This window comes from Pongo abelii, chromosome 11 (genome assembly GCF_028885655.2).
Source record: "Pongo abelii isolate AG06213 chromosome 11, NHGRI_mPonAbe1-v2.0_pri, whole genome shotgun sequence".
Classification (NCBI taxonomy): domain Eukaryota; kingdom Metazoa; phylum Chordata; class Mammalia; order Primates; family Hominidae; genus Pongo; species Pongo abelii.
The window spans coordinates 20,357,793-20,381,737 of NC_071996.2; the positions used below are offsets into that span (position 1 = coordinate 20,357,793).

Consider the following 23,945-nt stretch of genomic DNA (forward strand, 5'->3'; position numbering starts at 1 on the left):
ACCTGTCGTTCCCCTCCTGCAGGGAGTTTGCCCTTCTACAGCAGAGGGATAGACAGCTTCTCCCCCTCCTCCTCCTCCTCAGCCCCCCAGGGGCTGCCCTTCAGCCCGATGAACTGAGTCCCCTGCTGCGGTTTCTGGTTTCCAGGCTCCTGAAGGGCTTCTCCACTCTCTATCCCTCAGACCTGTTCCATCTTATTTCCAGGGAACCTGCCTCCTGCCCAGCGACCCTCTTCAGAGAGGTGACCCCCCCACTCCCCGCTGGCAGACACGTCCCCGGCACGCCCTTACCTTGTCAGGATGGGGTTCTGGCTGACTCCCCTTCCCCTCCACCCTGGGCGCCCTGAAAGAGCCAGGAAAGGAGGCAGTGTTGGGCCTCCGGGTGTGTCAGGGAGTAAGGGACAGAGGAAGAAGACGTAGGGCTCCAAGAGGAAATGACCGGGAGCACTCTGGGCCCACGTAATTTATTACAGGACTTTGTCCCTGGGCTCCAGGCACTTCCACTCCCACACGCCTCCCTCAGCCCCAGCTGGCAGAGCCTCATGATGTCTGCTCTTTAACCCAGGCCCCTTCTGCAGAACAACGATGCATGCTGCCCAGAGGCCAACAGGGTTTGCAGTCTGTGCACCTGCTCTGGCCACCAGCCAGATCCCATGGTGACAGTCAGCTGACCATCCAGGGGGCTCAGCATCTTCCCAGGTGCTGCATGGCAGGAGCTCTGCCCCCAAGCACCCCAAGCTCTAATTGAGGGTGGTAGTATAATATGAAATACAGTATATTTGGTCCTTGTTCCCGGTTGGTGTCACAGAACTCCTAAAACCCTTAGAATTTCCCGAGTGATCGCTGGGCGCGGTGGCTCACGCCTGTAATCCCAGCACTCTGGGAGGCCGAGGCGGGCGGATCACAAGGTCAGGAGATCGAGACCATCCTGGCTAACACGGTGAAACCCCGTCTCTACTAAAAATACAAAAAAAAAAAAAAATTAGCGGGGTGTGGTGGCGGGCGCCTGTAGTCCCAGCTGGAGGTTGAGGAAGGAGAATGGCATGAACCCAGGAGGTGGAGCTTGCAGTGAGCCAAGATCGGGTCACTGCACTCCAGCCTGGGTGACAGAGTGAGACTCCATCTCAAAAACAAACAAACAAACAAAAAATTTCCTGAGTGATCACCTCATAATGAGTCTGTTTGGTAACACCTGAAGTTATGCTGAAGAGGTGACCATGTGGGGGCCCTACCTAGCCTCAGCATGGGGTCAATCACCAGAAAGACCTAGTGAAGAGAGGATTGGAACTTTCAGCCCTGCCTACTGACCTCTGGGAAGGTAAAACTCTTGAACAAGATTTGATGAGCTTCCACACATCTGAGGTCCCTGGGGGTTGGCATGCAAGAGAGGGCATGGAAGCTCCATGCTCTTCCCACACAACTCACCTGCGCGTGTTTATTCGGCTGCTCATCTGTAATCCTTTGTAAAATCTTTTCCCACAATCTAGTCAATATGAGTGCTGTCCTGAGTTCTGTGAGCTGTGCTAGCAAATCCAACCTGAGGAGTGGGGCATGGGAACCCCGATTTATAGCCAATTGGTCAGAAGTATAGGTGGCAACCTATGACTTGAGACTGCATTTGAAGTGGGGCAGTTTTGTGGGACTGAGCCCTTAACCTGTGGGATCTATGACTCCAGGTTGACAGTGTCTGATTGAATTGAATTACAGGACATCCAGACGGAGTCTGCTGGAGAACTGCTTGGATACCTGGTCAAGAGAATGTTCTGTGTTGAGTGTGAAAGGAGCATACACCTGGGGCATGTCTGGGGCCATCAGGAAGCCTTAGAGACAAAGGCCATCAGACAAACAAGGTTCCCAGGAGGGTACCTGTCAACAAACAGGGCAGGCTCGGGCTGGCACTTGATCAAGGGGGCTTTGGGCTTGAGGCAAATACAGACTATTTGGAAGGGAAGTGCACCCGGCAGTGGGCCCTGCGAGGGGTCAGACTGGAGGGGCCAGGCAGTCCCTGGAAGTGAGCATGAGGGCGAGGGGAGCTCATTTATGCAAGGCTTTGAAGGCGGGTGGATAATAGGGGGAGGGAGTTACCTGCTCAGCCGCAGGCCTTGTGTTGGGTAAAAAAGGGGTCTTGGTCATCCTTACAGTTGGCCCAACTGGAGCCAATCAGATTCCTTTTCTTTTCCTCGGACTTGGAGGGACTTGGGAGCTGCAGGCAGAAATGTGGGAATAAGCCATCGTCTTTTAGAACTGAGGTCAAGGCAGGGTGGCAACCCTGAATATGGACCTTTCGTGGGGACACAGACCAAGCGGTGGTGGGAGAGAAAAGGAGAGGTGGACAAGCTGCAAAGGTGGAGACCCATTGGCTCCAGAGACAGGAGGAGACCCCCGATGCCTCAGGGTTTCCTGTGCCTCCTGTGGGTGGGTTCCATGGAGTCCCCAGTTTCCGTCTATTAAATGCTTTTTTTGTTGACGTGGCTTGAAGGAGTTTCTGTATCTTAAAACCAAATGGCCCATGCTGAAGACAGGGAACCGAGCTGGGAGATCCCTTGAAGGACCACTTGGAGGGAGCTGCATGTTTCGAGTCTTTCAGGCAGCCCCCCGACCTGCCTGTTCCCCCAGAACAGCCCCCCAAGTTCTGCCCTTGCTCTGACTAGCCTCCTGCTCCCTAAAATCTCATCCAGTTTCTGGGTCCACACTCAGCTTTTTTGAGCTTCATGCTGCACATGGTTTCTCGGGTTTAGAAAGATACCATTTAGCTCCTCTAGGGCTGACACTGCTGCTCCTGGCAGCTCCCAGAGATGGTGAACCCCTTGCTCTGGGGCTGAGACTGAGTCCTCTTCGGACCTTTTCTACTGCCCTCATGTAAGAAAATATTGGGACAGAAAATCTGTGTGGACCAAAACAATCTGTAAGATGTTCCCATCCAGTTCTCACCTTATGCAAAATTAGACAGAAACACATTTTAGATACTGACCTGCTATTCTCTGTCTCTCTCTTTTATGTTACACATTATATCACAAGAACTTTCTAACACTGTACCAAACTTTTACCATTGGTCTTTAGAAACAGTGTGACAGTATGTCACACAAGTGCCCCATCATTTGTATACCCATCTTCCCTGGATGGGCGCTGGGAGGTACCCAATCCTTTGCTGTCACACACAACACTGCAATGAACATATCTGTGCTCTCAGCGTTGTTTGCATTTTGTCATTATGGAAGATTCCAGTGGGATCTTTGGAAGAAGATCTTCCACTATGGAAGAACAGTGGGCATGAATTTTTGATTGCTAATGTTTCTCAAGTGGTATGCCAAGTCCTCCCTCCCAGTCAAAACTGCGCCTATGATTGCAAGGACCTGGTCTGATTGCTGTGTGAGTTGGTGCAATGGGGGACACCCTGAGGAATGGTTCTCCTGGAGCCTCAGGCTTTCCATAGCCAAGGGACCCCAAGCCCTGGAAATCAAGAAGATGGGTTGGGGAAAGGCAGGGCGGGGTCTTCCTGGTAACACGGGTGATCAGGCTTGGCTGTCTCCCAGCCCAGTGTTACTTCCACAATTAGCATAGTGCTCATTTCCCAAGATGCGAATATTCTGCTAACCTTGAAAAATACGTTTGTGAGCTGAGCTGAAATGTGCCCATGGACAACCTATGGTTCATTCCATTCCTGTCAGTGACCAAGCCCATTATAGCATCATCACAGTGACTGACACAGAGCAAGCCTTTCGCTTCAGCTCTACCAGTATATCATAGAGCTAACTGAATGTCGCTCGCTTATGGTGGCCCTAATCTTCCTGTCTAGGCTACAGCAGCCAAATTGTCCATTAACCCTATGAAATAGCAAGGTTGGCAGCATAGACCTCTGCGACTGAACTACTTTTTAGAACATTTTTGAATTCTCAGTCTCAGAAAGAGCTAGCATGTGATGAGGATTTTCTCTGTGCTGGGCTCTTTGCTTGTACCATCTCACTCAACCCTCATCAAACCTCAACAAATGAGGGGTGCTTCTCCTCATTTCATAGCAAGGAAGTTAAAGTCAACGAGGTTATGAAACTTGCTTAGGCCACACGACTCAAAAGTGGCAGAGGTGCGGTTTGAATTAGGGTGTACCTGACCCCATGGCCTGGGCGTATTGGAATGCATTATACCACGCCAACCCTCAGACAAACCAGACCCCCTCCTTCCTCACCCCAGTGATGCATGAGATATCCTGCCTTCAGAGATTTAAAAAAAAAAGGTGTTTCCCCAACTTGCTGGCCCTAGCCCAGGGTTTGAAAGGCCTTGCCCATTTTGTTGCCTTGGTTTCTGAGATGTTGGGGCAAGAGAATATCTGGGAAGAGAAGCAAGGCTTAAATGCTTCCCCAGAACCACAGTTGTGCACAGTACGAGAGAATAGATCACAGGGCACATTCTGTCCTGTAGTGTAGTCTTGGCATTATTAGCGTTTTGGACTAGATTATTCTTTGTTGGGGAATGAGAGGCGTTGTCCTGTGTACTGTAGAACATTTAGCAGCAGCCACTGGTTATGTCCCCACCCCTGGTGGTGACAAATCAAAATGTCTTCAGATATTATTGCCAAATGTCTCTGGGGGACAAAGTCCCAGTTGGGAACCAATATATAGTTCACAGGCCCAGGTGCCATTGGAGGGAGAAAGAGGAGGCCAACAAAGACCAGAACAAATGTCCTCCCGGAAGAGGTGACCCTGACCCTTGGGCTCCTTCAATGGGAGGAAGATATGGCTCAGAGGGAGGGTGCAGGGAAGATGAGTGCTTCCTGGAGGATCTTGGTTCTGACATGCCAAGGAGATGACTGTGTCATCAGGCAAACTCAAGTACTTCATCCTCCTGGAACAGCAGCTTCAAGATAGCTGCTCCTAGACTGGGAAGGTCTTGGATCCAAAGTCCTGACGGGCCAGCTAGGCATCCACAGTCTCAGCCCAGGAGGAAAGGACTCATTTCTGGTGGTGCTTTTGTCACCATAAGCCCTCTGAGGAAACTACCCAGAGATTTGTCCAAGGCAGCAAGAGGGGGAAAGTAGGGACACAAAATGAAAAGATCACCTCCTCTTCTCTAGAGGGCTTTGGGCAATCCACTGGATAAATCTGTCTTAGGCCCTGGCATTTAAACCTAGGTCACTGGCCATAAACATGGGACCTCTGTCCCATGACCAGTGTTAATGGCATATCCTGATGACTAATCTTATTGCCTTGGGGAGATTGAGATACTGACAAGGAAAAGCAAAACTTGCTTATGTGTCAACTCAATAAACTGAATAAATGATGTTAATGATGCTAATTATGATGATAGTGATACTTTGCCTAGCTCTTGGAAGATAGTGATACTTTGCCTAGCTCTTAGGCTCATTTCTAAGAACTTCATCTCTGGGAAAAGAAGTACTGGGGTGGATTTCTTACCCTTGTCTGGAATGCTGCATGTCCGCCAAGATCATTTTCCTTTTCCTCTTGGTCCCACAGTGGACATACTCTTCCCTGCCTCACTCACAATTAGAAGGGGCCATGGAATGAGGGTAAGTGATATGCTCCAACTCCAGGCTAGACCCATTAAAACATCCTGCACCTTTCTACACACTCTCTTCTCCCATCTGCTGGTGGCATGCGGAGCATCCAGTAGGGGCTTCTGAGGCCCTGGGAAATGGTGGAGCCACAATACGGGAAGAGCCTGGATCACTGAATGACTGCTAGGAGCAAAGTGCAACCTCCACCTCACCACTGACCCCACTGCCCATTGACAGGAAGAAGAAATAAACTATTATCGTGTCAAGCCACTGAAATTTGTTGATGTTGTTATAACAACATAACTACATGGTAGATTGTTAGCTTACCATGATTGAAACACTATCTTTCCAACCAAATCGGCCTTTGTCCTTCGAATATCACCTCAAGCACCCTCCCCCAAGGAAGCCAACCTGATTGTTCACTCTAGCCTCACCCTCCTTTTAATTCCCATGGTACTTGTTACCCACATCACACAATTCACCTCTTAGCATTTTCTTTTTTCAAAGCCATGCTTCCTAATGAATTGTAAGCTTCTCAAGGCAGGAATCACGTGTTAGTTTTCTGTATCTTCACAATGCCTAATAATAATGATAACAGCTAACATATATATTGCTAATCTTAAATAATAAGATGCATAAAATATGATTACACATAGAGTTTATCTGAGTGTGCAGATAGCCACCCAGGAGACCTCGACTCCAAACGAATGGGTTCAGCGTTCCAAAGTGGAGAAGTTAAGGTTTTACTTATACAGAGAGAGACAGAAAAATTTTAGCAGGATTATAACATTTTCCATACAAGACAGTGCATATGTTACAGTGATTTGATTGGTTACAGTTTGCTGCATCCCAAGGAAGATGACATTATTACTCTGTAGGAGGGGCAGTGATCTGAGGGGGTTTTATCTCTGGCACCACTTAGTCTCAATTATTTACAGGGGGAAAAAAGGCAGAAGTTGCAGCTGCATGCCATGTGACTCAGGCTGCATAGTCACGTTCCTCTCAAGACTCAGAACGATTTAAGTTCCAACAGCTTTAAGTTTGAATTATTTGGCTGGGTGCAGTGGTTCACATCTGTAATCCTAGCACTTTGGGAGACCGAGGTGGGTGGATCACCTGAGACCAGGAGTTCAAGACCAGCCTGGCCAACATGGTGAAACCCCATCTCTACTAAAAATACAAAAAATAGCCAGGTGTGGTGGTGCACACCTGTAGTCCCAGCTACTAGGGAGGCTGAAGCACGAGAATTGCCTGAACCCAAGAGGCGAAGATTGCAGTGAACCAAGATTGTGCCACTGTGCTCCAGCCTGGGTGACAGAGTGAGACTCCATCTCAAAAAAAAAAAAAAAAGTTTGAATTAATTAATTTCACAATATTTTGTCCCAGGAATCATTATATAATATATATAATTATATAATATATAATATTATACATGTAATATATATAACATATTATACATTATAATTATATATGTGCATTTAGCTTCATAACAACTCTGTGACATAAATGGTACTGTTATCCCCAACTTATAGATGAGGACGTTGAAGCACAGAGAGGTTCAGCAACTTGCTCAAGGTCACACAGCTAGTAAGTTTCATTTGTGTCTTCCCTGGTAGGGCTTGCTAGTGGCTCAAGCACAAGAAGCTGGGTCAGACTTAGAGACTTGGCTTCTCTGACATAGAAAAAAGCTAAGAGTACTTGAAACCTGATTCAACCCTCTCATTTGATACACGTGGAAACTGAGGCTCATAGAAGGCTGGTAGCTTGTCCCAGCTCACCAAGTACAATAAGCCCAGTGATAGGCCCACAACCTAGGGCTCTAAGCCCCCAGTCTACAGCCCTGATGGTGCCAGGCTGTCGTTTATATTATGTGGCCTCTTGCTCCCTGACATGTTCAGCAGATGGCAGTGTCTTCAGAGTGTCTCCAAATAAATCTTACATTCACTTAGGGAATGCAGTGTCTCTGGGTTATCTGTTAAGGGAGGAAGCATTGTGGACCGCTGCAAGTTTGCCTCTCCATTCTTCTCTGTCCTTAGCACCCTTGGTGTGGGAAACAGCCTATCTTCTGGGTGCCTCCCTACCACCGCCATGGGCCAACTGCACTGGGGTGGGGTGTGAGGGGTAAGGAGATGGCAGTCCTGAAAATGTAAGGCAGCCAAGACTCAGAAAGACACATCTGTGCCACTACAGAATTTCTCTACCAGGATCCAGGAGGGACAGCCAGCTGGTAGGAAGGAGCTCTGGGAACTCTCCGTAAGCTGTGTTTACACTGACAACCGCACTGCTTTAACTAAGGCTCTGTATTCATTTGAAAGACGTGTCGTGTCCTGTCTCACTAAATTGTTGGCTGAGTACAAAAATTAGATCTGATGCTTCTTTGTAGCCTTCTAGAGCTAAGAACATTGTTGTGTGTCCAGAGTGTTTCTATCCATTCTCCAAACCACCAGTACAGTTAGTTTTAACGCTAAAATTCAGTAATTCTCATCTGACAATTGCATTGTTTATAACCCAACCACTTTCCTGACTGTTGGACTTACATCTCTGGTGAAACTAAAAGGTTCTCTTCCACTGAACCTCTTCCTGGAATTTTGATCTATTAATCCTGCTCCATTTACACAGGTGTACTCTCACCTTCTCTTTAGAAGAGGGCTTAGAGGTTTGATATCTTCTATCAAGTGATTTGGTTTCAGGCATTGCTAATTCTTTGTTCTTTTGATTCTCAAGACTGCCTGAGAAGATGTCATTTCCACAGCTGAAAAGAGGGAATTTGGATTCAATGCTGTTTCCACCACTTCGGAAAGGAATATCCATGATTTCTCTTGCAGGAAAATGGGAATTTCCAGAGAGAAACCACTTCTCCCCTTTCTTCTCTTCCCATGTCCTCTTCAGGAGCCTATAATTGGGCTCTGCCAGCATACTCTGACTGGCTAACGAAGGGTCAGATATCTGTAGTAGTAACAAAAGGCTCTTTTTCTACATGTCTACACCTCCTGGGGAGTCTTTGCTTAAACCTCTACTGGCCCTCCTCCGATCAAAAGGCAAGAATGTTCCCCTCTCTGTCCAAGACTAAAATGAACAAGTAAGGAAATGGATTTTACTCAGCCTGTTGCAATAGGGAGAGCACTCCAGATATGATCAGTGTCTTGGCAGCGTAGTTTTGCCTTTTATAGGGAGGAGGGTGGGATGATTGACAGTTGGGATGGTTTTGCAATCAGGAGAAGTTTCAGTCACGTGAACAGAAAATGTTCTCTGTGTCTAACTAGTTGGTGGGGGGAGAGTTCTAATCTCAACTAATCACTCGATATCATCAGCGGGAATTTGGAAGGTCTGTTTGGCTTTATTAACAGGCTCAGAATAAAGGGGAAAGGTCTCTGTTTGGCCTTGTCACAGGCAAACAAGGGGGTCATCTGCACGCGTTTTATCTGAGTCACATGGAGACGGGTGGTTCTTTACAGTGTGCCGTTCCAGAAACACAAATAGATGAGGGGGTTTCTTAATCACCGCTGTTTTCCAGGAACACAGGGCTCAGGTAAAGTTCAACTTCACCTTCCTCGGTGTTTCATCAGGGGAATCCTTCTGGAAGCAAAGATGTGTACTTCTTACTGTTGGATAAACGGCTTCTTAACAAGGAAATTAAATCGTTGTTTAGAATGAAAGAGAGGAAGACGCTGGGAGAGGAGGCGCTGTGGATCGCGCCAGTTAGTAACGCATCACAGCTCGCGGGCGTCATACTACAAGTCCCAGTGAGCAACGCCCGCTTTCTTGCCTACTGCGGGCGGGAACCAGGCGCCTCTGGGCCTGACGGGAACGACAGTGGTTTGGCTGAATGACGGAAAAGTCATTTGAGCAGGTCTTCATTTTTCGGAAGAGTATCTCAAAAGCTCTTCAAACAAGGCACGGACACAGAATCTAGGAAATGATAAAGAATCAATGATAACGTTATTTCCACGGGGGCCAGACCAGGATCCACCTGAGGAAGGTATTTAACTAAAGCCCGAGTTCCAGCTCAATTTTCCCAGGAGTCTCCTTTCCGGCCGTGCCTGGCGTCATTGCTGTTGCGTCTTCTCATTGGCCGGTTGACGGGTTGCGGCGCCTGCGCGCTGCATTCCTTTGAGGGTCGTGGGCAGACTCCATTTTGGCCCCAGCCGTGCTTCTAGGAAGTAGAGCGCCGGCTCGCATGCCTGCCCGCCCGCCAGCTTGCCGGGTACGGCCTTTTCCGCCGGGGCTTCCAGGTCAAAGCATTCGCCTTTGCCGCTGCCGCTTTCTTACCCTCCGCACCCGTTAAGTTCTCCGGTCGGGCGGGAGTGTCTGAACACTTAGCCGCGCCATCCGGGGTCACACCGCCTGGAAGGAGGTGACGGGGGTGGCGCGGGGCGCGGACACTCCCCGCTGAGAGTCCGCCTGCCATGGACTCGGAATATTACAGCGGCGACCAGTCAGGTGGGGCAGGGACCTGGGGGACCGGGCTGGGAGGCGGAGCAGTTACTCGGCGGGGCTTGGCCTGGCACCCCGCGGGTGGGGGCAAGGAGGCCCCCGAGACCTTCCCTCCCGCGACCCGGCCCGAGGAGGGCAAGAGCCCTCTGACCAGCTGCAAGCGTCGAAGCTAGAACGTTGGAGAGGGGATTCTGGTGGGAAAGCTTTCTTCCGAATCGGCGAAGGTTTTTGCTGAAATTGGGAAGTCACTTTCATATGTTAAGCTCCTATTGTGTGCAAAGTGCTAGGGAAGGAGAGGTGTCTTCTGTTAAGAGAGTTTTCAGTAGTTGAGTAGTTGGAGAATCCAAGGGGCGATGGGGCGGGGGATCCTTCCTAGACTTTTCACTCCTAGTTAGGAGTGGTTTAATCTTGCCTGCAACACCGGACGTAAGTGCAGGACCCATGTTTCAGTTGCATGCAGAGAGTAAGGAATGCGCTTCTGGCACTTACTGGTGATTTTTGTGCCTTTCCTCCACCTTGAGATCGTTCCTCTTCCTCCTCACTGAAGTTTGGTCTCCTTTCTTTACTGTTTGTTTATTCTGTAAACTCTTACTGGGGCCCACTCTGCTGGCACGGTGCTCGGCACCTGAGATTAAGGATAAGTGAGGCAGAACCTGGTGTGGGAAACACGTTGCATTTGCTTTCCCTTTGTGTGCTAGTTCTGTTGGGGCGTTCTGTTACAAAAGTTCTTAAATACACCATAAATAAATACACCCTCTATGTACCCACAAAAATTGAAAATTAAGAAGAAAATATGAGTGCTTAAATAATTGTTTAAGCGTTAAGCCCTTTACTGTTTTGAGTTCATTGCTTTTCCTTACATAGGACAGTGAATTGTAATGACTGCAAAGGGTTTTCCAAGCATGCACTGCTTAAAAACACTTTCCTAAACCAGGTGCGGTGGCTTAAGCCTGTAATCCCAGCACTTTGGGAGGCGTAGGCGGCCGATGGCTTGAGCCCAGGAGTTCGAGACCGGCCTGGGCAACATAGTGAGACCAACACCTCCCCCACCCCCCATGCCCCTACCCCACCCCCCTACTTAGTCTCTACAAAAAATGCAAAAATTAGCCGAGTGTGGTGGCGTACACCAGTAGTCCCAGCTACTCAGGAGGCTGAAGTGGGAGGATTCTTTGAGCCCTGAGCCCGGGAGGCAGAGGTTGCAGCGAGCCGAAGTTGCACCACTGCACTCCAGCCTGGGCGACAGAGCAAGACTCTGTCTCAAGAAAAAAACACAAGAAACACTTTCCTGATACTTTCAAAATAGTTTTTTTCCATTCATTTGCGTTTTTAAGTTACTTTTTAAAAAGTAGACCGGGCACGGTGGCTCACGCCTGTAATCCCAGCACTTTGGGAAGCCGAGGTGGGCGGATCGCCTGAGGTCAGGAGTTTGAGACCAGCCTGGCCAACGTGGTGAAACCCCGTCTCTACTAAAAATACAAAAAATTAGCCAGGCGTGGTGGCGGGCGCTTGTAATCCCAGCTACTCAGGAGGCTGAGGCAGGAGAATCACTTGCTGAACCCGGGGGGTGGAGGTTGCAGTGAGCTGAGATCACGCCATTGCACTCCAGCCTGGGCAAAAAGAGCAAAACTGTGTCTCCAAAAAAAAAAAAAAGTAATTATATGTAATACATGTACATAGGTTAAAATACGATTTTAGTCTGTATTTTTTAAAGTATTGGGGCTGGGTGTATCCCAGCACTTTAGGAGGCAAAGGCAGGAGGATTGCTTGAGGCCGGGAGTTTGAGACCAACCTGGGCAACATAGCAAGACCCCATCTCTACAAAAATATAAAAGAAAGTTAGGTAACAGTTTGTATTTACCATTTTATATATGCTTTTCTTGAATGGATTTTCACTAGTTTTGAACTGGAGTTCCTTGTGTTCTTCATTTGTAAACAAATACTTACTGTATATCAGGTACTAGGCAGTGTTCTGGGCTCCAGAGATTTAGCAGTGAACCAAAATCCCTGTTCTTGTGGCATTTTCATTCAAGTGAAGAAGACCCACGTTAAACAAAATAACTTCAGGTAGTATATTAGAAGGTGATAAATGCCATGGAGAGAAAGACCCAATTTTAACATGAAGTTGAAATAAATTGTTGACTTGGTGTTTAGTGTTGTTTCTTAAGCTACAAATTGTTTTTATGGTGTAGTTCTGCTGCCACGTATTTCACAGTATGTGTTATGATTGTTGGTGTTTGTATGAGTATTGTATTACCTTATTCAAAATATTAGCATCTTTAGTTAATGCTTCCTCAGTGGTAACTTTTGCACTTACGTTATTCTTGATTCAGTGTGTTCATTTCACTGTAGATGTCATTCATCTTACACCATAAGTTGGTTTTTGTTTTGTTTTTAATCAGATGATGGTGGTGCTACCCCAGTACAGGATGAACGGGATTCAGGGTCAGACGGTGAGGATGATGTAAATGAGCAACACTCCGGATCAGACACTGGAAGTGTAGAACGTCATTCAGAGGTATTGGCTAACCAACATCTTTGGGAGGGCTTTTCCCTTGCGTTCTGTGAGATCTGTTATATTATAGGAGTTACAGAATCTCTGTGACAGAGTTTAGGGTTTAATCTCTGAGAGTAAAGGAGCATAAGTTAATAGAAAACTGCTTGAAAAATAAATAGGGATGGTCTGGTTACTGTTGAAATCACAGTGAAATATGTTCTGATTGGGTCACATTTCAAATGTTAGGCAGTTTTCAACTGTGCATATTGATTCAGAAAATGGGCCCGGCCTTTGATATTTGACTGTTTCCCTATTCTGCAATAATGTCATAGTGGGGCATTGAGCATTTGCAATCTGAAGAAATACCACTTGAAATAGAAAGTTATGGGGGTTATCACCTGTCAAAATTTATGTCAGCATTTGCCCTTCTGATTTTGACTGTTACGGTGTATATAATGTATGTAATAATAATGCTTTTTTTTTTTGAGACAGGGTCTGACTCTGTAACACAGGCTGGAGTACAGTGGTGAGATCTTGGCTCACCGCAGCCTCTGCCTCCTGGGCTCAAGCCATCCTCCCACCTCATAGCCTCCCGAGTAGCTGGGACTACAGGCACAGGCCACCACATCCAGCTATTTTTGTTTTCTTGGTAGAGATGGGGTTTTACCATGTTGGCCAGGCTGGTCTCAAACTCCTGACCTCAAGTGATCTGCCCACCTCAGCCTCTCAAAGTGCTAGGATTACAGGCGTGCGCCACCACACGTGGCCTGCAAATATAATTTTAAGAGCTGTTTTTGTTTAATAATACAGAGTAGTATTGGGTTTTGTGTACATTTTAATGTGTTTGCCCTAATACATAAATATTTCAGAACTGCTTTATTTTCCTTTCTGTTTATACATCATGTTAACAAGAAAAAATAGGGAAATTTTTCAATAAGTTCACCGTAAGTCTTTGGTAGATATGACTGAAACAAATAGGAATGATAAAGATGCAAAGATTTAAGAACTTTCTATGCCTTATATTTTTCTTGATTACACATATGCAGAAAATTGTCCAATTTTCAGTAGGTATGATTAGAGATTATATTGACTCTGTCCTTTGACAGCAACATTAGCACATCATACATTCAACAGGTATTCACTGAGCACCTAATATGTGTCAGACTCTTTTTTGCAGGTGCTTTGGACTTATCAGTGACTAGAAGTTAAAATCCTTCTCTTCTTAGGTTTGTTTTTCCAGTAGGAGGAGAAAGACATTAAGCAGGAAAAATTTTTCTTTTAAATTGTGTAGTCTGCTAGAAGATAACAAACGCTGTGAAGAAAACAGATAATTAGAACAGAACAAAGGATGGAGGGCAGGCTTTGGTGTTAAATAGGGACCGTATAGGTCTTTTATTAAGAAAGTGGCATTTGAAGCAAGGTGTGAAGGGAGGTACAGGAATAGCCGTGTGGATATGGACGTTTAGGGGAAGAACATCCCCGGCAAAGACCCCACGGTGAGAGAGTGCTTGATATCTTCGAGGAGCCGGTGGAACTAAAGTGGGTCATTAAGGGGCAGGGGAGGTCAGAGAACTAAATGCGGGTGTGGACAAGGCTCATCTTTTATATATTTTGATGTCACTCAGGTTTTTTCTGTGCTTTTAAACATTCAGAATAAATTCCAGTATTTTAATTGATAGTTGGAAGTTACTTAGTAGTGTATATGTTGTTACAGCCAGTGCATTTAGTGGGTGATATTTTAAGTTTCCACTTTGGAAACAGCATTCAGAGATTAACCACTGTCAGTTTAGAGCCCAGTAGGGTAGTCATCTCGTGGCCTCATGGTGCAGTTACAAGTTCAGGTTACCCTAAGCATCTTTATTTTTTTTAATAATACAGATTCTAAATAAATAAGTGTGCCTGTTTTTGAAAATTTGGAAATCACAGACTGTCCCAGACTTACACTATAGTTTGACTTAAAATTTTTCAACTTTGCGATGTTGCAAGTGCTGTATGCATACTTTGAATACCCATACAACCATTCTGTTTTTTCACCGTATTCAGTAAATTACATGAGATACTCGACATTCTATTATAAAGTACGTTTTGTGTTGGGTGATTTTGTCCAACTGTAACCTTACCTCTGTAAGTGTTTGGAGCACATCTAAGGTAGGCTAGGCTAAGCTGTGATGTTTGGTGGATTAGATGTATGAAATGCATTTTTGGCTTAATTACATTTTCAGCTTACTATGGGTTTATCAGGCTGTAACCCCATAATAAGTTGAGGCGCTCCTCTATCTGTAAAGTTTAAAGAAAAAAATTAAAACCAGCATAGTCCAACTACAGAAATGACTATGAGCCTTTTCACATTATTTCTTCTGCAGTTTCATTCTGTCCCAGGTATATGACGTCTATATATTTTAACTTTACTTGAGATGTTATTATATATATTTTGTGTCTTTCTATCTATATATTTTGAGACAGTCTCACTCTGTCCCAGGCTGGAGTGCAGTGGCGTGATCTTGGCTCACTGCAATCTCCGCCTCCCAGGTTCAAGCAATTCTCCTGCCTCAGCCTCCAGAGTAGCTGGGAGTACAGGTGTGCACCACCATGCCTGGCTAATTTTTGTATTTTTAGTAGAGACAGGGTTTCACCAGGTTGGCCAGGCTGGTCTCAAACTCGTGACCTTGTGATCCACCGGCCTTGGCCTCCCAAAGTGCTGGGATTACAGGTGTGAGCCATTGTGCCTAGCCTATGTATTATTTTTATCTTTTCACTTAAGATGATACTTTTAAGTGTTTCCCCACATCATTAAAGATTCTCAATAAGCATAATTTTTAATGGTTTCACAATATGGATGCAGCATCACTTATTCAGCAATTTTCTAATTGTTGTCATTTATGCTGTTTAGCTATTGTATTAAATAACTGAAGCTGCCCTGAAGATTTTTGTACATAAACATTTGTGATCATTTTTTATTGTTTCCTTAGAAAGCTGCCAGGAGAATTAACGAGATTAGAGACTAAGACATTTTAAGGCTCTTCATAGAAATTCCTCTCCAGGAAGGTTATGCTAATTTGCTAAACCACTAGTACTTCAAGAGTGCCAGTTGTACTGCGTATAAGTGTTGAGTTCTGTATTAATGTTCTTTTGCCTGTTTAAAATGGCTTTTAAGAAGACATTTTGTTTTCTCATTAAAAATTTTTTTTAGAAGTAATGGGATGTTAAAAGAATATGATCGCATTAAATGAAGCAGTGCAAAGGCCGGGCGCGGTGGCTCATGCCTGTAATCCCAGCACTTTGGGAGGCCGAGGTGGGCGGATCATGAGGTCAAGAGATCGAGACCATCCTGGCCAACATGGTGAAACCCCGTCTCTACTAAAAATACAAAAATTAGCCGGGTGTGGTGGTTTGCGCCTGTAGTCCCAGCTACCTAGGAGGCTGAGGCAGGAGAATCTCTTGAACCTGGGAGGTGGAGGTTGCAGTGAGTAGAGAGCACGCCACTGCACTCCAGCCTGGCGACAGAGCGAGACTCTGTCTCAAAAACAAAAACAAAAAAAATGGGGCAGTACAAATTACAGGTCCAAAGCCTAAAAGATACTAGTTTCCTCTTGAGGCTGTAACAACTTGATACGACTTGGTGGCTTAAAACAATGAAAAATTATTATCTTATAATTCTGGAGGTCAAGTCCAAAATGGGTTCACTGGACTAAAATCAAGGTGTCACAGGTCTGTGTTCTTCTCTGAGGGAAGATACATTTCCTTGCTTTCTTCAGTTTGTGGTGGCTACCTGCATTTCTTGGCTGAGGCTCCTTCCTCCATCTTCAAAACCAGCAGCATAGCATCTTCACAACTCATTTTCTGACCTCTTGTTTCTGTCATCATGTCTCTCTCTTACTCTGACCTTCCTGCATCCCTCCTGTAAGAACCTTTGTAATTATAATTGGGCCTACCTGGATAATCCAGGGTGATGTCCCTATTTCAGGGTCTTTACCTTAATTACATCTGCACAGTACCTTGCATGTAAAGTGACATATTCACAGGTTCCAAGGGTTAGAACATGGACATTTTTGGGGGGCCATTATTTTGCTGCCATAAGATGGTACTCACAGCATAATTTTCCCAATAATGGTACTTTTTTTTTTTTAAGCCCCTCATCTGTAATTTAGGCTAGTATTTTTTTTTAAATTCATTTCACCTATAGTATTTACTCAGTACACACACACACACACACACACACACACACACACACACACACACACACACACACACACACACACACACACACACACACACACACACACACAGTCTTTAAGATAGTGGTCAGTATAGGAAATACTGATAAGATTTTGAAGACCAGTAATTTTTGCAGATTTCTTAACCACTTTATTAGAAAGCTCCTTTAGTTATTTAAAAAAACTTATTTTTTCTTAAAGTAATTGTATATGTCTATAAATAATCTCAGACAGGTGACAGAACAAGTCTCATATCAGATTACCTTAAGAAAACAAGAGTTTACTGTAACACATGTATGTAATGGGCTGTAAATCTGTCTAGGTAGCTTGTTCTGTCCATCTGTCATTGATGGCCCTGCCTAATGGCCATTTCTAATAACATGTCTGTTTATTCTTGTATGGTTGGCTTTATTTTTTTCTCCAAGATTTGAAAAACATTCAGTAATCAAGATAAATGATATTTTAAAACTCAAAATTAATGCAAAAAAATGAACAAAATATCAAAATCTTAAAGTTAGGATCAGTAACAATGCTGCGTTGGTCTATATTTGAGCCAGAGGGGAAAGGAAAAACCAGTACCAGTTATCCTGTCTTCACATTTTAGATATTTTGTTCATCATGGGTTTTTTCGCACCGACATTGATCTTTAAAAAGATCACCTGTCTTGGGCCGGGCGCGGTGACTCATGCCTGTAATCCCAGCACTTTAGGAGGCCGAGGTGGGTGGATCACCTGAGGTCAAGAGTTCGAGATCAGCCTGGCCAACATGGTGGTGAAACCCTGTCTCTACTAAAAATACAAAAAATTAGCCAGGCGTGGTGACAGGCTTCTATAATCCCAGCTACTCGGGAGGCTGAGGCTGGAGAATCGCTTGTACCTGGGAGGCAGAGGTTGCAGTGATCTGAGACCGCACCATTGTACTCCAGCCTGGGCAACGAGAGCGAAACTCTGCCTCAAAAAAAAAAAAAAAAGCGCCTGTTCCTTTAAAAAGCAGCTTTTCTTCTTCTTCTTTTTTTTTGAGGCAGAATCTTACACTGTCGCCCAGGCTGGAGTGTAGTGGCACAATCACAGCTCACTGCAGCCTTAACCTCCCAGGCTTAAGTGATCCAGACCTCAGCCTCCCAAGTAGCTGAGACCACAGGCATGTGCCAGTATGCCCAGCTAATTTTTGTATTTATAGTAGCAATGGGGTTTTGCCATGTTCCCTAGGGTGATCTCAAGCTCCTGGGCTCAAGCCATCTGCCCGCCTTGGCCTCCCAAAGTGCTGGGATTACAAGTATGAGCACTGTGCCTGGCCCAAAAGAGGGCTCTATTGAGATCAATTTACATACTACACAATTTGTGCAATTCAGTGATCTTTAGTATTTCATAGTAGCCCAGCTATCGCCACAGTTGGTTTTAGAATTTCATCACCTAAGAAACGCTTTTGCTGTTACCTTTCTAACGTCCTCTTCCCTTTGCCTACCCCTCCCCACCCCACAGTCCTCAGCAACCACTGATATACTTTCTGTCTCATAGAAGTCCCTGTTCTGGACATTTCTTACAAATGGAATGGTAGAATATTGTCTTTTGTGACTTATTTCACTTAGCATAATATTTTCAGGATGTAGCCATGTTGTAGCACGCATCAGTACTTCATTCCTTTTTGTGGTAAATAATATTCCATTATATGGATATACTACATTTTATTTATCCATTCATCAGCCGATGACATATGGATTGTTCCTTTTGGTATTATGAATAATGCTGCTATAAACATTTGTGTACAAATTTTTTGTAGACATATGTTTTCAGTTCTCTTGGGTTTATTCCTAGGGAGGTAATTGCTGGCTCATAATGTAATTCTGTGTAATCACTTGAGGAACTGCCAGACTATTTTCCACAGTGGTTACACCATTTTACATTCGCACCAGCTGAGTGTAAGGGTTCTGATTTCTCCATACTCTTGTCAGCAATTATTACCTGACTTTTTGGGGTGTAGTTTTATTCTTTGCATTGGCTGTCTAGTTGTCCCATTGCCATTTGTTGAGAAGACTGTTCTTTCCCTATTGGATGGTCTTGGCATCCTTGTTGAAAATCTGTTGACCATAGGATATATGGCTTCATTTCTGGACTTTAAAATCTTACTCATGTCTGCATCTATCCTTGTGCCTGTACTAGTGTATTAACTACTATTGCTTTGTAGTATGTTTTGATATTGGAGAGTATGAGTCCTAATTTGTTCTTTTTCAAGATTCTTTTAGCCTATCTGGGTCCCTTGGAGTTACCTGTGTATTTTAGAATCAGTTTGTTGATTTCTGCAGAGAAGTTAGCTGGGATTCTGATGGGGGATTGCACTGAATCTGTAGACCAGTTTGGGGAATATTGCCATCTTGATAGTGTAAAGTCTGTTCATCCAAGAACATGGGATGTCTGTTTAAGTGTTTAATTGCTTTTAACAGTGACTTGTAGTTTTCCGTGTATACATGTTGGATTTCTTTGTTAAATTTATGTTATTCTCTTTGATGCTTAGTAAATGGAATTATTTTATTAATTTCATATTCATATTGTTCCTAAACATTTTTCCTACTATTTCTAATTTTATTTCATTGTGGTGGGGGAACAAACCTTGTATATTGCTATTCTTTTAAATTTGTCAAGGTTTGTTTTAGGGCCTAGCACATAGTCTATCCTGGAGAATGTTCCATGCACTTAATAAGAATATATAGTTGAATAAAGGTTTTTTTTTTTTTTTTTTTTTTTTTAAAGGTCTCTTCTGTTGCTTAGGTTGGAGTGCAGTGGTGTATTTGTGGCTCACTTTGACACAGCGGGCATGTGAAAAGATTATGGCTCATTGTAACCTTGAACTCCTGGGCACAAGCAGTCTTCCTGCCTCAGACCCCTGAGTAGCCAGGACTACACTAGCGTACCATCATGCCTGGCTAATTTTAAAATTTTTGTAGAGATGGATTTTGCCATGTTGCCCAGGCTGGTCTTGAACTCCTGACCTCAAGTGGTTCGTCCCACCCTGGCCTCTCAGCAGTACTGGGATTACACGTGTGAGCCATTGTGCCAGGCCTGTTTCTTTAGATATCTGTTTGATTTAGTTGGTTTGTAGTATTGTTGAAGTCCTCTTTTTTTCTCATTGAGCTTATGTCTAGTAATTCTATTCAGCTGTTTTCTCCTTTTCTATTTTGTGTGTGTGTATTGCGGGGGTGGGGTGCGGAGTCTCACTGTCGCCCAGGCTGGAGTGCCATGACGCGATCTTGGCTCACTGCCCAGGTTGAAGAGATTCTCCTGCCTCAGACTCCTTAGTGGTTGGGACCACAGGCATGCACCACACGCCCAGCTAATTTTTGTGTTTTTTGTAGACATGGAGTTTCACCACGTTGCCTAGGCTGCCTTCTGCATTTTTTTAAACACTGAGCTCTGGGTAGGGGGTGGAGGAGTGGGAATGAGTTAGTAACCTGAAATCCTTTCAGCTTGCATCTCTTGGCATGGTCTCACAAGCCGGCCCAAGGGTGATTAGGGCCCCAGTATTCTCAGTGTGGTCCACCCAAGGTGTAGAGCCTTCTTTAAGCAAGTGAGGGTTGGGCAAAAGATGGGAATCTCCACTTCTCAACTGCAGTCTTTCGGAACTTAGCCACAGCAACGGGTGTTGGGGAGCCGGATAAGAGATGCTGATGCCCTGCTCTTCCTGGGAAGGAAGCCCTCTAAATGAAGCAGGGTGGAGAAGGAACTCTGTATTTCTGGCTGCAGCAATCTGGAGTGGAGTCAGCCTCACTGAATTGTGAGGTTGGAAGGAGGGATTGATCTTGGTTCAAATAGTCTGTCTTGTGGAATTTGTGTAGGCGTTTCTTCATTTGCCCTTTGCTGTTAGGACCATTTGTAGAGGCTTTAAGTGGTTGTTTTTAATAATTTTCACTGGGGAGAAGGTCAGTAGAACTTCTCATTCTGTGATGCCCAAAGTCCTTGTTTGACTTCGTGTTTATCTCTTACAGATTGGTCAGACTTTTGCATATTCCCCAGTTTAAATCCCAAAGGGACCCACTATGCTTCTCTTGTCTGTTAGTGCAATCTGTATTGGGCCCATTGAGCTCTTTCATCTCATGGAGTTTCCTCTATGTGTGTATGGGTGAGGTCCTCCGGGTCCTGCCTGTGGCCACACATCCAGAGAGAGCAGCGTTGTGTTGCTTTCCTGAACGAGATTCTTAGCAAGCCAGTTGTGGGTATTTGGGGGCATGCCTGTATAGTAACAGGACATTTAGCATCTTGGTTACTGGGCATTAAATGAAATGCTAGTAACACATCCTCCCCATCATTGATGACCAAAAACAGCCCCTCGAATTTCCCACTAACCCCTTGGGTGAAGACCCAGAACCACCCTTGGATTGAAAACACTGAAATGGACAAATGAGGTGTAATAAACATACGAAAGGAAACAAGAAATACTCAACAATGTAGAAAATGAGCAATTAAACTGTAAATAGAACATTTATAAAAATGGCAATGCAGCTGTTGGAATTGCTTTCAAAGAATATTTAGTGATATGGAGAATTGAACATGTTACTTGTGATGCAGGATTTTTTTGGAGAGTGCCACTTCCAGTTGGCGGGAAACCTCTGGGGTCAGCAGTACCCCTGCTTGGGCCTTGCTAGGCTCCGGGCTCGCTTGGACTCGCCTGGACTCACCCTGCCCACTCGGCCTGGCAGGCTGCACTTGGTTTTTGCTACCAGCCTCTGCAGGCAAGACAGGTACAGAATGGCAAGGGGTGTGTGAATGAGCGAGTGCAGGGTCTGGTTACAGCACACAGCCAGGTGGGTCAGCTGCTGCAGCGGGCGGGCAGCTTCAGGCACCGACACAGGCGCTGGCTCCGTGTGAGGCTGCAGCTGGACCCAGTGTGCCACAGCAATTTCCATAGAAGGCACCGGTGTCCAGACGAGGGGGATGTGGTGGTGCCTGAAAACTCGGAGATGCCAGGAACTGCAGAGCCCCAAGGGTGTCACAGCTCAGTTCCCACTGCCAAGGGCTTGGCGAGCAGGGGCATATTACAACCCTGCTTTGGAGAGTCTCGAGGTCTGGGCTCTCAAGAAGCACTACAGCTCTTATTCATTCTTGCTGCCCACAGCGTTGGCGAACGGTGGTGTGTCATGCCCAGCGACTTTTTCTCCCCCATTGCTGGGTAAGCGGGAGGGAGGGACACAGTGTTACACCCCTTTTTGCATCCTCCGTTTGGCGGGTCCCAAGTGCTTTTCCTGCATCCAAGAAGAATGAGGTTACACGGACAACTGAGAGTGAGCAGGGTGGGGAAGAGTTTTATTGAGTGATGGAACAGCTCTCAGCAGCATGGGGACTTGAAGTTGGCAGCCCCTACCCAAAGGTGGGTTGTCCCCAGTGTGTAGCTGACTCTGGGGTTTTTATAGGCTCAGAATTGGGGAGTATGGGCTGTAGGTAGCCTTGGGAAAGGCAACATTTGATTAGTTAAAAATTAGCATTATTCAGAAAGAACCACTCAGGAAAGAGCAGGCAAACGGGAATAAAGGTTCTCATTCCGGTCAGGTGCTCTAGCAGCTCAGTTTTCAGGGTTTAAGCTGTCTTTGGCTTGAAGGTCACATTTCACCAGGGACCCACCCCTATCTGCCTAGGAATTTGTCTGCTTCCTGCCGTTATTATTTGAAAGATACAGGCTATTATTGTGATTCTAGGTCCTAGTTTAATGTTTCTAAAGTAAATTTACACAAAGAAGAGATTGAAAGGACTAAAATGTAAATGATGGTGATCTTTGGGTGTGATTTGCATTCGTCTTATTTCTGCAGTGCTCATTAATGTTTCAAATAAAAAGGAAAATAATTTGGTAGAATACTATGCCATTTTATATGGTAACCCATATTTATAAGCATGCAACAGCTAACTCAAAATGTACTAAAAAATTCAAGATTTAGAAGAACCTTGTGAAGAACCCTTTCATGTAAATAAAGATAAACCTTTCTTTACTAGCTGTTTTTTTCTGTTTTTATCTTTAATATATATTTCCTTACTAAAAAATTATAGCTATTAGGTATCAAATTGTCTTTTCCTAATAGATTAGTTGGAAGCATACATGGAAAGGTAGTTTCTTAAATTTCAAGAAAAGGTATTGCAGTTTAGATTTCTCAATCCAGAAGCCTGTAGAAGTTTTACACATCTTTCTTTGAAGATTTTGTATTCCCAGCTACCCCGTACCTCATGTATGTGCAGCCTGAGATAGTTGACATTTTTTTCTCTGTCCCCAATTGTGTTATTATATGGTTTCCAAATCAAGTTAATTAAACCTTTATTTATTTATTTTTTTTTTTTTTTTTTGAGACACAGTCTCACTCTGTCACCCAGGCTGGAGTGCAGTGGTGTGATCTTGGCTGACTGCAACCTCTGCTTCCTGGGTTCAAGCAATTCTCTTGCCTCAGCATCCTGAGTAGCTGGGATTACAGGCATGCGCCACCACGCCCAGCTACTTTTTGTATTTTTAGTAGAGACAGGGTTTCACCCTATTGGCCAGGCTGGTCTTGAACTCCTGACCTCAGGTGATCCACCCACCTTGGGCTCCCAAAGTGCTGGGCTTACAGGTGTGAGCCATGGTGCCCCGCCAGATAATTAAATCTTTAGATTGGAATGCATTTCCCAAAAAATTGGCACTCTTGCTTAAGTTTATATAATGTGTGATAATTTATTATTCATGTCTTTCATAATTTATTATTCATGTCTTTCAATAAACATTTTTGAATGTTTATTGTTTACTAGGCATAGCAATGCAAACTTAAAACTTTAAGGTGTCCATGTGGGTGCGGCAGACCTATAAATAGGTGACTACTATATAATGCGTCATTGTAGAAAGGATACATACCAAGCACTGAGAGGAAGGGAGGATGGGCTTAGTAGCCAAGATATTTCAGCTGACAGAAGAATGAGAGACATTGCCAGTTGGAGAAACAGGTTAGGGGTGGCGATAGCGGTGGTGGTAATTCTGTCTAGCTAGAAGAGCGACAGGTACAGGGCCTAACATTAAGAAGGACTTGATATATTTCAGGAATCATTATTGTGGCTAGAAAATGGAATAGCTTAATGGAAGGTAATGCTGAATAATTAAGTTTGGGTTAGATGGCTTCACACCTTTTGTGGTAGGACAAACAGGGAAGAAGGGGGAAAACTCTGAAAAATCTTTTTGAATAGTAATCACTGGAAATGTAACTTTTTAATAAAGCAATTTGAGCACCAAGTGAGAGGTGGCCGTCAAATGTGACCTAGTTATAACTAGTTGCCAGTTCTAGTTTTTGTTATTTTTA

The 23,945-nt window shown here is 44.8% G+C and overlaps 1 protein-coding gene across 11 annotated transcripts in view; it reads left to right on the plus strand.

The window, feature by feature from the left end:
• The first annotated feature begins 8,793 nt into the window (after positions 1–8,793).
• The window catches only part of IWS1 (interacts with SUPT6H, CTD assembly factor 1), a 46,666-nt gene continuing 31,514 nt past the window's right edge, over positions 8,794–23,945 (plus strand). For 4 of the 11 annotated variants that reach the window (XM_054549142.2, XM_063712706.1, XM_063712708.1 and 1 more), the window contains exons 1-2: positions 9,587–9,946; positions 12,340–12,455. In XM_054549142.2, coding sequence (XP_054405117.1) covers positions 9,913–9,946; positions 12,340–12,455 — 150 coding nt within the window. In that variant the 5' untranslated portion in view covers positions 9,587–9,912. Of the gene's footprint in view, positions 9,947–12,339; positions 12,456–23,945 lie in introns of all 11 variants that reach the window. The other 7 variants (XM_054549139.2, XM_009237622.4, XM_054549140.2 and 4 more) reach the window with 4 other exon arrangements.